Below are 14236 nucleotides of genomic sequence, written 5' to 3' on the forward strand. Positions count from 1 at the left end.
ACGTCACTTGGTTACCTGCTTTAGAATTAAGTGATGGTATTTGTTGGATTTATTTTTTTTTCTTTTATCTTTACTTGGAAGCACTTTGCAACTTTGGAAGTTGCTATATAAATAAAGTTCTCCTTCTCATTATTATTATTATTATTATTATTATTATTATTATTATTGTTGTTGTTGTTGTTGTTATTATTATTATTATTATTATTATTATTATTATTATTATATGAGCAGGAGAATGGGCCATGGTGTCATTTCATCCTCTGGTAAGCATGAATGTGTTAATACTATGTAAATTTGATGGTTATGGTTATGAGGTTATGACCTATGTTGTGTACAAAGTTGACCTTTTGACATTGCAGTTGTTGCTAGAAAAGAATAATGATCAAAATGGAAATGATTCATCCTCTGGGCAGCTAATTCATAGCAATCTGCCATGGAAAATGTGGAAATTGGATTTCATATGTTTGGGTAAAACTGTAAATTGTAAAATGTCTTTACATTTTAATTTAATGTGCCCAGTACTTGTCTAGGCACCTTACTCTGCACCATAGCGACAGACAGATTTACCGTCTCACCTTTTCACATTTCGACTTGCAGTGCAAGACAGTTCTTACATAAACCTTATTAGATTGTGTGCAAATATAATTACTGATGCAAGTTATAATTTATATTTGTTTATAGATAAATATATAATTCAGGATTTTGTATTGAAAAGCAGTGAACAAACAAATGTAAACATCTAAAAAAGGCCAGTAATACTTGTAATTGGACAGCAGTAGTTTAGATGCAGGTGCTAAGTAACATTTATAGTTTGAGGTTTAACCTTTGTAATTCCCATAATCCATTAATTTCTATCATTTAGCCTGCTTTAACTGTATTTTCTTTTTTTATGTCCATATTAATTATCTGTCATTTGCGTCCTTCCCCTGAAAAACAAATCTGTTGCATTACTGTCAAAATCAACTTTACATCAAGATCATAATGATATGTTCTGTGGGGTACAGTGTTGAAACTGACGTTGCTCCAGCAGCCTCTGTGTAGGTTTCGAACTTTAGTGTATTTCCATTCCAGCTGGCCCTTTAAAAACAAAACTTGGCATTGATGGTTGAAAAAAATGTGAATGAAATCCAGCCATTCATAAAAATAGGCCACTGCTGCGCTGTGATTGGCCCAACCGAGACTCATGCATAATTCATTAGCTCCGGAGAAGCTATTGGCCACTTGCTTAATCGACAGGGTCAATCAACCAATCAGCTTGTGTCTCTGCGTGCCGCTCGAGCCCAGGGGAAAACCGACCGGGCCATTAACGAAAAGCTCAGTCAAGTTTTGTGAGTCGAAGGAGGCACATCAGTGTATCCGTGCGCAGACGACTACGCGACTATCGACACATTGTTTTTTTTTTATTTGTGGATATTTCTATCGCATTCTTTCAATATAGAGGAGATATATACACGCAGACAAGGTAAGCTGTAGTATGTATTTGGGCGATAACTTGCTTTTATGAAGTATGACTAGGTATTTTGTAACGCTCTTTTAGACTACAAACAAGCGCAACGCCATCTTATTTAATGATATTTACTTTGGCAACCATTTTATATCAGCTTCGGTCTTCGTAAAATAGCCGTATGTCGTATTTAAGTCCAGCGTGTGTTGTATGTGGTCCCTGGTTTATCTGCGTGGATATTGGCTTTGGCTTATCAGCGCGGTCAGGCGACTGTTTGTGATTTTATGAATGGACGGGGCATTTTTTTCCTCCCTCTGTGTTTCCACACGGGTCGAGTTTCACCTCATTGAGAAAAACAAGGGAGGGATGGGTGGGGGAAGGGCGGGGAGGAGGAGGAGGAGTAGAGGGGGAGGCGGCAGGGGTGTCGGGTGATCGCCGTCCCCCCAGCTTCGGCTCCAACACAAAAGTTTTCACGAAAATGAAGCTATTTTTGTAACGTTGGCGCAGTGAGAAAAGTTGGCCTGAATTACGCAGGATCCAAGTTTGGGAAGTTGTAGTCGAAATCACAGGCTAACGGTGATGGCTGTCCGTGGTAAACTTTGGCAAGTTTTTGGTGCGTTTAAGGACCATATTGCACATTACATTTATATTGTTCTCGAGGTTCAGTCTAATCAGAATATTGTATACGTCATTACTGTAGTTGTTTTTGATAATACAATAACTTAAGTCCTCACATTTAAATACTTACATTAAAATCTCCCCTTGTGCAGTTATAGTTTCAGTGTTTGCCTTATTTGAAACTATGTGTAGATTGCATGCCACAGTAAGGCCTATAAAGTTGACAATGTTAATGTCCTACTTTTGATTTGATTGATGTGCTTTGTGAACATATGCCACACATGAAGGTATGTTTAAGGAGCTGATGTATTAAGTGGTATCTGTGCTCCCCACCTGTAATTATTGCCCAGCAGCTATCCTGTATTTGTCATCCATTAACAGGAGATAGAGGAGTGAGTCATATCACTCTGCTGAGGGAGACGTGAGAATGGAGGGCAGTCGTTAGTGCTTGAACACTGTGTTAATGCTGTTAAATGGGAACTTTTTATGTTCATAGTATTTCTAACTTTCTAGTATTGTACACAGGGGAGCAGGGAGTTTGGGTTCCGTTCTGTTGTCACCCAACAAAAGCCTCTGTAAGACACTAATCAGCTCTGTGACTGACCTTCCTTCTATCTTGTTTGGGAAGCTTTGTTGTGCACGCCATAGACAGACTCTGAAGAGTCACATTTCCAAGTCGTTCACTCACGATCTCCAGGCTGATTATAGTGGAAAGTAAAGCCCACAGATGGCCAGTGAGTGCTTATGTAACCGTCTCCTGTATAACTACATGTGTTCCATAATGACTGTGTGTTTGAGTTGTGCCGCATCCTCTCGCTCTGCATCACTCTGTTCAAAGGGCTGTTTGTTGGTTAAATAAAGGACTGGAAGAAGATGGTGGCCTTGTTGCAGCATCAGAATATGATGTGGAGTGCCAGTTGTGCTGCTACATAAACACATAACCATATAATGAAGCCCAGCACGCAGTATGGCCTCAAAAATGAAATGATATCCACAACCCCTTTGACACAGTCTAACAAAAAATGTTGCATCATACTTAATAGTAAGGTGATGTTTTTGTAAAGACTTCATTGTAATATTTTTTAAAGACGGTGTTTCTTGCTGTGACGGTATGAGTAGCTTTGTTTCTGCTGCTTTATGTTTCCACTTTCAATCTGTTTTCCAGTGACCCACAAAGTGACCCAGGCGCTGTCGCTTTAAAGCGAACACCTCCCCTCCCCCCAATATTGGAGCCCCCCCCCCCCCAATCACCCAGATAACATGGACGGATTTTGCGACCAGCAAGTCCCATTTATGGTCCCACCCAGCGTAAGTGGACACATGCCAGCATCAACCATCACATCTTCGCACCCACCCGTGGCTCTGTGTTATGGGTGGACCTCCTTATGATCCCTGTAGATCACTGTACATTTATAGCAGACTTGAATACCATCTGCATTGTCCACTGGGAGGGAAGTGACATCTTCTGTTGATGGTCTGACATTTCTTCATCTTTGGTTTCCCATCAGCACAAGTCTCATGTTGAGGAACCATCTCACAACAGGCCTCTAAACGACAGGAAAAGGAAATTTGTCGACACAGAGCTTGCCCAGGACACAGAAGGTAACTGGTGTTTTGTGATGTGAATAAACAGTGCAAGTGTAAATGTTAGATGCCACAAACAAATGTGCAAGTATCCCTGTAAATATTAATGGATTGATGGGGACCCACACTCAATATCTTTCACTACTTTATTTCCAGAACTCTTTCAAGACCTCAGTCAGCTGCAAGAGATTTGGATTGCAGAAGGTGAGTTCTATATTAATTTATGATATTTTTATCTTTCAAAGTTTCCTCCAGTGTTTTCTGATGCCCTGCCCCTTTGCATAGAAAGTCCTCAATTTATTTGACACTGCAAAATCATTTCAGTGGAATCATTTGGGTTTTGTGAAAGTTCTGTTTTACTTCACTCCACTACAACCATCCACAGCGTTTTGTAATGTGGGGGGAACATCTTATCTTGTGTAGTCCTTTGTTTGGAAATGGTGAACTTGATGAAATTAGGCAAGTTTTCAGATTAAAGATTAACTTGATGAAGAATGTGAAATATTGCTGTTTTTGTGCTAGCAACTAGAGCACGAAGAGCAAAGTCCTATGCATGAGAAACTGCTGCCCAAGACCACTTTTGGATTCCCCAGAAGTTAGCTTTTTTACTTGCTCACTTTCTCCCTTTTTACATGACAATTCCTTTATATTATTATTAGTTTTGTCTCTTTGTCCGCATTTTTTGGGCATGTAAAAGTGTCAGGGTTAGGTTGCTGGCTGTAGAGAGGTCAGAAGGAGTATGTGTTTGATTGTTCTCACATGTGCGTCATTCTCCTGTGTCTTCACAGCCCAGGTGCCCGATGACGAACAGTTTGTCCCAGATTTCCAGTCGGATAGCTGTGAGTACCTGATTTCTGTTGTTCACCTCTAATAACTGTGAGTCTGTGTGTGTTCCCTGAACAGAATCTGTAACTGCTGGTTAGATATCAGGCAAATCTGCTGATGATTAGGATCTTTTAGTTCAGCAGAGATTCAAATAGCGGTGGCAATTCAGTCTGATAATGAAGTTATATTTTAGCAGCCCTGCATCAGATATTTTCACCACTCTAAACATTACATTCATTCATTTTTATCAACATTCCTTTATCCCGCCAAGCACAAACATCGTTCTTCATCTTCAAAACACAGCTCTGGGAACGGCTGCTCTCTTCCTCCCTCCCTCCATTTTGAGTTTAATCAGCCGATTGGCATGGGGCATCACATGAGCCAAGCTCCTAATCTGATTTCACACTTTCCCGCACTCAGGCCCTGCTGCTGAAGTGGGCTGGATTCCAGTGAATAGGGCAGCTTCAGAGCTGCCTGTTTCAGTCCTGCTCCCCAGAACTCACATCCTGAAAACTGTCTGCACCACATCCCCCAAACTGCTCCATAGAGCCTTCTGTTAGTTTCTGCACATTCCCCTCAGGCTGCAGCTGAGGGATACATTTAAATTATGCCCAATGGAGCGCTTTATGATCCCCCCCCCCCCCCCACCCTGTCTTTCTGAGTTTATGTTTTCGTCTGATGCGTAGGAGGTGGAGACAGGGTGTGGTTGCTGCCTGCTTTTGGCAGGGCTGCCTTTTTAAATCTTGGTTAATGTGGCAAACAAAGCTGCAAACTGACCACTTGCCCACAGTGCTGTGGCATGTTATTGAGGTTGATGCATTGACATGTATATATTTATACAGATGGCCCCATCCAAGCTTGTGTGCATACGTTGTTTTATACTGTATGTAGTCGGACGATTTGGAGTAGTCCTTGACCTTGTTTGTGTGCATGTGTCCGATACAGACAAGTGAGTTTAGCAGTTGCTTCTGTTGCTAGGCTGCAGGCCACTTTCTCTCACAAACTGCCTATTCACCAAAAGCAGATTTTCTGATATGAGCTACAGTCAGTAGGACATCATGTGGGGTGAACCACTGGTGCACTGACCCAGGCCCAAACTATGTATAATTTAGCTCTTTAGTGGAGGAGCACTCTCAGTTTCTAGGATGTTTTAACTGAGTTGATGCAGGCGAGGAGTTTGCATGTTGGGTGCTTGTTCTTCTACCCCCTTGCCCTCCTGTCGAGAGCAAGAAAAGATGCCTAATCTCCCCATTATTTACTGTGCTCTCTGTTTGAGGAGTCTCACTCGAGCCATTAGGTTTCACAGTGCACACAGGGGAGCTCACGTGCCCATTGTTAGCCCTGCTTAGGTCCATCAGCACCATGGGTGATTTATTTGGCTTCTGCTCCTGTGTGCCTAGGGATCTAGTTTCTGCCTGGTTATTATGTGGCGCCCCGGAAACTGCAGCCGATACGCAGAAAGCTGCAGCTAGTGTCTAATGGTTACAGCACGGGAGAAGAAAATCATTCACCGCCATTAGATTACAGCCACACTGATTCATGGGTATTGGTATTGGCCTGCCCTAATGGGAATCAGATGAGAAGTTTGATAGCTTTTGTGTGTATAGTGCATTTAGTATCGTGCTACCTAACAGTGGTGGATAGATGGTTGTTTTCAGAGCCCAGAGACGACCATCATTAGGACAGATGATAAATTGCTAAGTGGCTCTGTCAGTTGAGGGAATACACAGACATTGTCCATACATCCATTTGTCCATCGGTTCCAAATGTGGTTAAGATAACTGCTGCACTTCTGTTTATGCCTTCAATTAGGTGATATCTGGAGTTTATCTAATGCACTCAGTTGTGTTTCTTCTCTGTATGTCTCCTAGTGATGTTTCATGGCCCGCCACCAGCCAAGATCAAGCGAGAGCTGACTCCCTCCAAAGAGCTTTCTCCCTGTCGCCAGGACAGGAGTCCCATGCCCTACGGAGAGAAGTGCCTTTACAGCTACAGGTATGTAGTGGGTATATACATTTGTAGTCAACCAGTCTGCCAAGAGCAAGGCAGTTGACACTGAATAGTGCACTGATTAGCTATCCCTTAATGATTAAAGGTTTTTTGTGTGTGTGTGTCCCATCTCTCCATCCACAGTGCCTGTGACAGGAAGCCCACTCCAGGGTTCAAGCCATTAACTCCCCCCTCAACACCAGTCTCTCCTTGTGGCCCTACCAGCACAGCAGGAACGCACCCACTGAGTGAGCAAAGCCCCCCTCCTCACCCCCATGTAGCCAATCCGACCCCAAGGCCACATCCAGTACACGTGCAACAGTCTATAACGGCGAGCATAGGATCTCCCAACCAGCAAGTACTCCCAGTCCACAGCCACAGCCCACCCTTCGCTGTACCCTGTGCACCCATCAACCAGGATGCCAACCACTTCACACCTGAGCACAGGTGAGCACACACAGTTCAACCTTTTTTATCTGACTTCAGCTTTCACTGTTTCATTTATGTGTTTCAGAAAAGAGACTTAATCACGTTCTCTTGCCATCTTCCCATGTACCTGTAGGTTCCAGAGGCAGATGTCAGAGCCATGTCTACCTTTCCCCCCATCAGAGAGTCAAGGGCGCCCCCAGTTCTTGCCTCAGCCTGCCAGCACCAACAACAACAGTTTGCAACGTGACAGCCGGCCACCATACCACAGGCAGATGTCAGAGCCATTGGTAGCTGTGCCTCCCCAGGGTTTCAAGCAAGAGCTCATCGACCCACGATACACTGAGCAGGGCGTCCCCACCATGGGCCCTCCAGGTCCACCTCCAGGCCCTCCGCGTCAGGCTTCTTTCCACCCCATGGCCATCAAGCAGGAGCCTCGAGACTTCTGCTTCGACTCTGGTGAGTAGCAGGGTTTAGAGAAGAGTTGTAATCCACAGGGAAGAGTCCATTACCTCTCAAGATGTCCCTGTGAAGCTTTCTGCATATATTCTATATTCTATTACTTCTTTGCACAAGCTCAGCATTGGTCGCTGTGTGAAAGTAACTGTCGAGGGCTATGTGCAAGTGGAGTGGGCAGAAGGTGAGGAATGTGCCTGGCCATGTTTGTTCTGGGCACTAACACATGCCTCTGACTTTTAGCATGCAGCAGAGGCCTTGGTGCACAGGTGTTCATTTCACACAAACACACTCTCGGCGCGCGTGTTAGTGCCTCAAAGCCTAATCCGCATCATTCCTCCAGAGTCAATGCCAGTAAAGTAAAAGTGGGTCTTTTAGCTCAGCCTAAGCCTCCAAGGGCAAAAAGTAAGTGGGTCATCCAGCCAGGTGCAAAAAACCTCTTCACGAGCCTACCTGGAATAGATCTAGGCTAGTGCCCTCAGAGGACTTTGTGACCTGCAGCACAGCAAGTTGATTGTAAGAGCCCGGTAATTCTCAACTTGGGTTTACAGAATACACAAGGAGCCAAATGGTGGAGTCCTCTCCAAAAAGTCTTGTCAAACAGTCATAGCAGAGATGCTGTTTACTCACATGGCAAAAATCAAACAAGCCAGAGCTACTGTCGGTGAATTGTTTGATCCTAACGCCCACACACCCAGCTGTTGTCCCTGCTCTGATGCATTAACATCCTCTTTTCCTGAAACTGCAACTTTTTTTAATCTTTTCTCGCTCGCTCACTCTCATGTGCTCTCATTCCTTTTCTGCCTGGTGGGTGACCGGCTGGCCGGGCAGTGATGTAATGACAAATCCTCTTAGCTTCTTATGGCCTTTAAATACCTACGTCACAGAGGCCTAGTACCTCTAGATAGATGGAAGAAGTGCATGTTCGGCATACCGACATAGAACATTATGTTACCGCAGCATTGGTGGTCCACAGACTGTGACAATACCATTTATGTAGATATAAGGCCACAACTTGAATTCATGCATTATAAGTATTTGACACAAGTTTCCAGAGTTTTTCTTTCGTTCCATTTTTCTTTTCTGTTTCTCTACATGCATGGTAAGACACTTCCTGCAAACTCTCCTAAAGTGAGAACAAGAGGAGACAGAGACTTAAGGAAACACTTGCTCAAGATTGATCTCTGGCAGTCTTATCAATAGAAAGGAAACAAAATAATGGGTTGTGGTGGAGATGGTTGGTACTCACTGCAGAGACGCTGAGAACGGAAGACAGGCCTCAACCCCTCAGGGGGAGGACTGGTGTAACTTGATTGCCATTGAGATTTAAAACAGCAACCATAGTGCTAATCTTATTTACAAGCTTGGTGGACATGCAAGAGATGTTGTGTGCTGTGCAGTCTAGTGTGTGTGTGTGTGTTTGGGTTTGGGCAATTTTCCACCCAGTCGTTGGAGCTGCAGATGAACATGGTCATTGGTTGGCCAGAAAAGCAGCCGCCATGTGTCTTGACCGTTTATACCGATGCTAAATATTTATCAATGGAACATAACACACTAATCTAGCTTGGACTGAACGTCTCCTCCATAAACATAGAGCAAACCAGACAAACTGCAGTTAAGTATCAAAGCCATGTATCTTAGTACACAGTGGCAGTGATCCAAATATATCTGTCAGCTGCCATGTCGATTTTGATGTATTACACATTTGATATGGCAGTGAGGATGGTCTAAATTTATAAACCCTTCATCTTTGTTTACAGAAGTGCCGAACTGTCAGTCATCATTTGGAAGAGCGGGGAGCTTCTACCAAAATAACCATGAAAGTAAGTTGAGATTATTGTCTGTTTTTGTCTTTTTACATCTCAGGTGTTTGAATTATTTAATTAGTGAAGTCCATTCTTTGTGACCCTGAACCTTGTGACTTATCGAGCTGCTGAGAGCTCAGCGTTGGTGATAGGTGAAACAATAGCAGTCAGCAGCGCTGAAATGACAGCTCAAGTTGAAGTGAATCTGTCAATGAATCCTGTATAGCTGCTCCACACAATGCATTTCTCACATCAGCAGCTGGCAGGAGCTCAGCACAATACAAGCCTCCACCCTTGGGATGCTGCCCAGCTATGTATATTGCTTAGCATGCTGTTTGAATCTCTGGGTTGAACATGGTCAGAGGCCTTCATGTCAGAGCAAAAGCCTGTTTCCCACACTCTATCTGCTGTTTTATGTTGCATTTCCTTTCTTTTCAATTCCAGGTTTCTCCTTTGACAGGGATCCTCAACTGTACTTTGACGATACCTGCGTGGTCCCTGAGAGATTAGAAGGTAAACTATAAAAAAAGATGTTGAGTATAAAGCTAAGGTTAGCATAAAAGAACTTAATATTGCATGCCCATAAAGTGGGCTACTGTGGGCATTTTCTGGGACAGAGTCCAGTCCTTTGACTGTTCATGGTGCATAATGAACAGCAAGTCCACTTCACAGTGACCATCTGGCAGGAATGTCTCACCACACTGTGGAGTACAGTACTGACTGACACTTTACTTTTTCTTCACTCTTTTCCCTTCTGCCTCTTTTTATTTCTCTATCCTCTCCTCTGCCACTGTTTCCCTCTTCTTCCACTCGCAGGTAAAGTAAAACAGGAACCTTCTGTCTATAGAGACGGACCTCCCTACCAGCGCCGTGGCTCCCTGCAGCTCTGGCAGTTCCTGGTCACATTACTGGATGATCCAGCCAATGGCCACTTCATAGCCTGGACTGGTCGTGGCATGGAGTTCAAGCTCATTGAGCCTGAGGAGGTCAGTCCCCACTGTCCACAACCGGACTTATGTCTTCTGCCCAGTTCTACTCATTGCTAGTGTGTAGTGTGTGTAGTGTGTAGTCTATGGATTCATGTTGAGCTAATAAATTACATACGTTACACACGTTCTCAGTTGTGTGTCTTGTGTGGTCTCAGGTGGCTCGTCGCTGGGGCATCCAAAAGAACAGACCGGCCATGAACTATGACAAGCTGAGCCGCTCACTGCGTTACTACTACGAGAAGGGCATCATGCAGAAGGTAAAGGCACGTTTACCCTTTTGTTTTCTCTCCCTCCATTCTCTTACCTCAGCACCTTTGTGTGCTGCAAGGGGGCTAAAATAGTCCAGTTAGTGCTATTTGATTAAAACAGTGGGGGGGTTCTCTAATGTAGACTTTTATCACAGCTTGCAGCTAAATAGTTGCACTGAATGCTAGCCTGTTGGATACATTTCTTCCTGTACCAAATATATTAGTCTATTTATGTTTAGTGTTTGCTGTCTCAGGTATCAGCGAGATCCAGATCAACATTTTACAAGTCTTGAATTTAATTTGAAAAGATACATGTATGGTTATGGGTGGATCAGTCAGGGAAATGTACATACAAGTCATACAACTATACTGTTGGGTCAAGAATCTGTAAACAAAATGGCACATTTACAATTTGATGTTATGATGGTATGCATTCAAAATATACAAGCAGTATTAAACAGGGGGTTTCATAAGTGAGTCAAATATGTGTTTTGTCCTGTTTCTCAGGTGGCTGGTGAGAGGTATGTCTACAAGTTTGTGTGCGACCCCGAGGCTCTCTTCTCCATGGCCTTCCCTGACAACCAGAGGCCCAACCTGAAGGTTGACCCAGACAGCCTGCCGGGGCTGGACGATGACACTGTACCCCTCACCCACTATGACGAATCTGCTCCGTACCTGCTGGACGCCGGGGAGCAGTGTGTGGCAGGCTTGCCCTTCCCAGACAGCTACAGCTACTAACAAGACGCAGGGTCCTGATGCACAGCACACATGTACACACAAACACTCTCAAAGTCTCTTGACGCCCACTCTTAAAATCCAGAGCTGGAACTGCTGAGCTGCTTGGACTGAAAACCTTGCACTCCGCTCCTTCATGGTTCCTTCTCCTGCTCCCTGGAAAACCTTCATAAAACTCTGTAAGCTCCCAAGCTAAGAATGAATGAGGGAAAACCCTGCGACAGCTCCTCTGCTACGGCATCATATTAGAGAGAGAGAGAGGGAAAGGGTTGTGAAACCAGTGAGGGTGAACTGGACTCGGTAGCTCTGCCCAACCTTACAAGCTTCCTAAAGTAAGGCAAGGGGCTGCTGTTGCTATGGAGACCAAATGAAGTGAGGCCACATGCCGCCAACTTTAAAAGAATGGACCCCCCCTTTGTACAAGACTGAAAGAGTTGTTGCATTTATGAGTTTGTGACAATCTGCTTTTCTTAAAAACAATCAAATAGCCAACAGAGTAAGAATTAAGTAAGAAATCAAATGAGATATTCTAAATGCAGCACTATTCTATAGATGCCTTTTTGGGTCCCCCTCCCCATTTCCGTGTCACCACATCTGAACTACAAGATCCGTGAAAGGGCTTTAATTTGCAAAGACGGATTGACAAGAAACAAAACAACACACCATATTTTACATTCACAAATCAGTTTGTTTCCTGTAGATAGGACTACATTTTTTTTGGATGCCAGCTGTTATACCGTTCTGTTAAAACTTTAGAGACCCAGAACTCTCAGGTTTCTGGGGCGTTCCTGTACTTCTGGCTAGTTGGTTGGGCTGCTCTCGTGTAAATGTTACGTTCTTTCATCGTTCTGCCCATGTACGAGATTGTATCTGCTTCCCTTTAGAGACTGCATCCCATGGTAGGAGCCCTCAGTCTATACAGTACACTCCTCATGTCTGTTCACCATTGCTGGGTCTTTTTATTGCTCAAGTTTAGAGATGATTAGCACTCCATCTCCTCCATTTCAAAAGGGATACATGACGCAAGTACATATTTTCCCAGAGGGGTTGATAATTCCTAAAAGCCTAAGAAGTTATTATGTATGGTAAATGGTCACATTTTGTATTTCTGTCTGGGTGCTTACTGTTTCCTTGGCAGTGTACTAGTTCCTCTGATGCACCAGTATGGCAGGAGCATCAGGACGTTGCATGCAAAAAAAAAAGAAGGGTGGCATTTTGACACCCTCTTTTGGACACCTCTCTGCCAATCACAAGTTGTCAACAGGGGACTTCTGCTTCTCTTTGCATGGTGTAATCAGTCGAGACTGTGTGTCCACTAACATATCGCTTTACTGTCTTTGGACAAAGAAGATATTTGTGATATTCTCTGCATTTTTTTGTGTTCATTATATATGTTTCTGAATGGGGGCAAAGACAAACGTATATAAAGTATATATTTTTGCTATAAGGCTGCATTTGTTTTGATTTTAATGTATAAGCTGTATAGTTCTGGCTCTACTAGACATGTACCTTTTTAAAACTAACCTTGATCCTTATGATGCTACTACTGCAGACTGTTTCTTTAAGAGGCCTCTGTAATGGGTTGGAGAATGGATGAGGAGATATTATCTTGCCTATAGTGTGTGTGTGTGTGTGTGTGTGTGTGTGTGTGTGTGTGTGTGTTTGTGTGTGTGTGTGTTGTGTGTGTGTGTGTACACGTACGTGTGTGTGTGTGTGTGTGTGTGTGTGTGTATGTGTGTACGTTTGTGTGCGTGTGTGTACGTGTGTGTAAAGGCCAGAGTTCCAGCAAAGGCCTTGGTGAAGACACACATTATATCATGGGATCCAGCCCAGGCATGGGGATTGTCTGCACTTGTATAGGCTTCAGTCCCCTCCCCTCACAATGTGTTTCTTACACTGCTGAGTTTATTATAATCTGTACTGGGTACAATAAACAGTCCTTTATGCTTCACTGCCTGCAGTCCTGGTGTGTTTCATCATCCCCCCCCCCCCCCCCCCTCTCTTGCACTCAGTCAGCTGACTGGCTGCTGAGGTCTGGCAGTCACTGTGCTTGACCTGGCTGATTTCTGAGTCACATGCTTCTGATTTTTTCTGATACCTCTCTTGGTAAATGAATAGTCTTTTAACCTGTGGCAAATGTGTTTCAGCAAACACTCATTCCATCCATTTCATGTTCTTAATGTTGTAGTAAGTACTTAACTTTATTTAAGTGAGTGCTTTGGCAGTCTTATTTTTTTAATTGTCCCCATGATGACAATGTTTAATGTACACTGGGGTGTTTCTCAGGCACAAAGTCAAAACTATATAGGCCATAGGTCACCCGTGTTGCTGGAAATAAAACCACAATATGCGCAGTGCTTTTGTTTGCTGCCATCACGTTCAGTACCAGTGTAAGAGAACAAGACAAGGGGTTAAGAATTTATGCTGTAGTGACACTTTTATGTTCTCATGGTCAAGTGTGACATTGTCTTTTAATGGACTGCTATCAAGCCAAAAAGAAAATCATTTTGGTATGGAATACACTGATATTTGATGTAATTGTGCCAAAAGCCAAATGTTCAGTGTGGATGAACTGAAATTTTGTTTGGGAATGTGCACCAATGAAATAAAGTTTCTACTGGCACAATAGGGGCCTAATTGTTGGTCTTGATATTTTATCCAATCTTGGTATCCTGCACCAAAATATAGTCTTTCAATACATTTAGTTACATGGTATACACTGATAAATTAATATACCTAATACATATTAATGAATTTGTATTAAATAAAAATACCACACAACAATCCAGAGGCAGATAAGAGGACCATACATGTTACACAGAAAGGGGATGAAACAGAGGCTCAGCAGCTCATTTTTGCCCCATGGTCTCCCAAGTGGGGAGTTATGCATGTCTACGTCCTGATATTTTTACATTCCTATTTACCATACAGATTTATATGAGGGCCTCACTGGGTGTCAGACCTGTCTTTTTAATACCATTTGCACTGAACATAGATTCATGAGACCCAGTGGTGAAGGACAGCATGGCTTTCTTGTCCTCTCATGTCCTCTGTCCACAGACATATGTATGTCTGTGGACAGAGGTGGAAATACAGAAGTTTTAACAGCAAAATGTA

At 43.4% G+C, this 14236-nt stretch overlaps 1 protein-coding gene across 2 annotated transcripts; it reads left to right on the forward strand.

Annotated features, from left to right (window-relative positions):
• Positions 1-1317: 1317 nt before the first annotated feature.
• Positions 1318-13070, forward strand: etv5a (ETS variant transcription factor 5a). 2 transcript variants are annotated; one of them, XM_076746453.1, is made up of 13 exons: positions 1318-1462; positions 3228-3370; positions 3571-3664; positions 3803-3850; positions 4435-4485; positions 6343-6466; positions 6605-6907; positions 7023-7345; positions 9103-9165; positions 9592-9660; positions 9964-10133; positions 10292-10399; positions 10892-13070. In XM_076746453.1, exons 2-13 carry the CDS (start codon positions 3323-3325, stop codon positions 11120-11122), a joined length of 1632 nt encoding a protein of 543 aa, XP_076602568.1. In that variant the 5' UTR covers positions 1318-1462; positions 3228-3322; the 3' UTR covers positions 11123-13070. The 2 variants fall into 2 exon arrangements, with proteins under 2 accessions (XP_076602568.1, XP_076602569.1); XM_076746454.1 differs by having other exon boundaries at positions 10292-10393.
• The last annotated feature ends 1166 nt before the right edge of the window (positions 13071-14236 follow it).

The sequence above is a fragment of the Chaetodon auriga genome, chromosome 13 (assembly GCF_051107435.1).
Source record: "Chaetodon auriga isolate fChaAug3 chromosome 13, fChaAug3.hap1, whole genome shotgun sequence".
NCBI lineage: Eukaryota > Metazoa > Chordata > Actinopteri > Chaetodontiformes > Chaetodontidae > Chaetodon > Chaetodon auriga.

Excerpts from the sequence above, each read along its gene's own strand:
- etv5a (XM_076746453.1), top strand. The coding sequence starts at position 3,323 with ATGGACGGATTTTGCGACCAGCAAGTCCCATTTATGGTCCCACCCAGC. Across the intron at positions 3,371-3,570 it reads CATTTATGGTCCCACCCAGC|CACAAGTCTCATGTTGAGGA; the intron begins GTAAGTGGACAC and ends GTTTCCCATCAG. Across the intron at positions 9,661-9,963 it reads GGTCCCTGAGAGATTAGAAG|GTAAAGTAAAACAGGAACCT; the intron begins GTAAACTATAAA and ends TTCCACTCGCAG.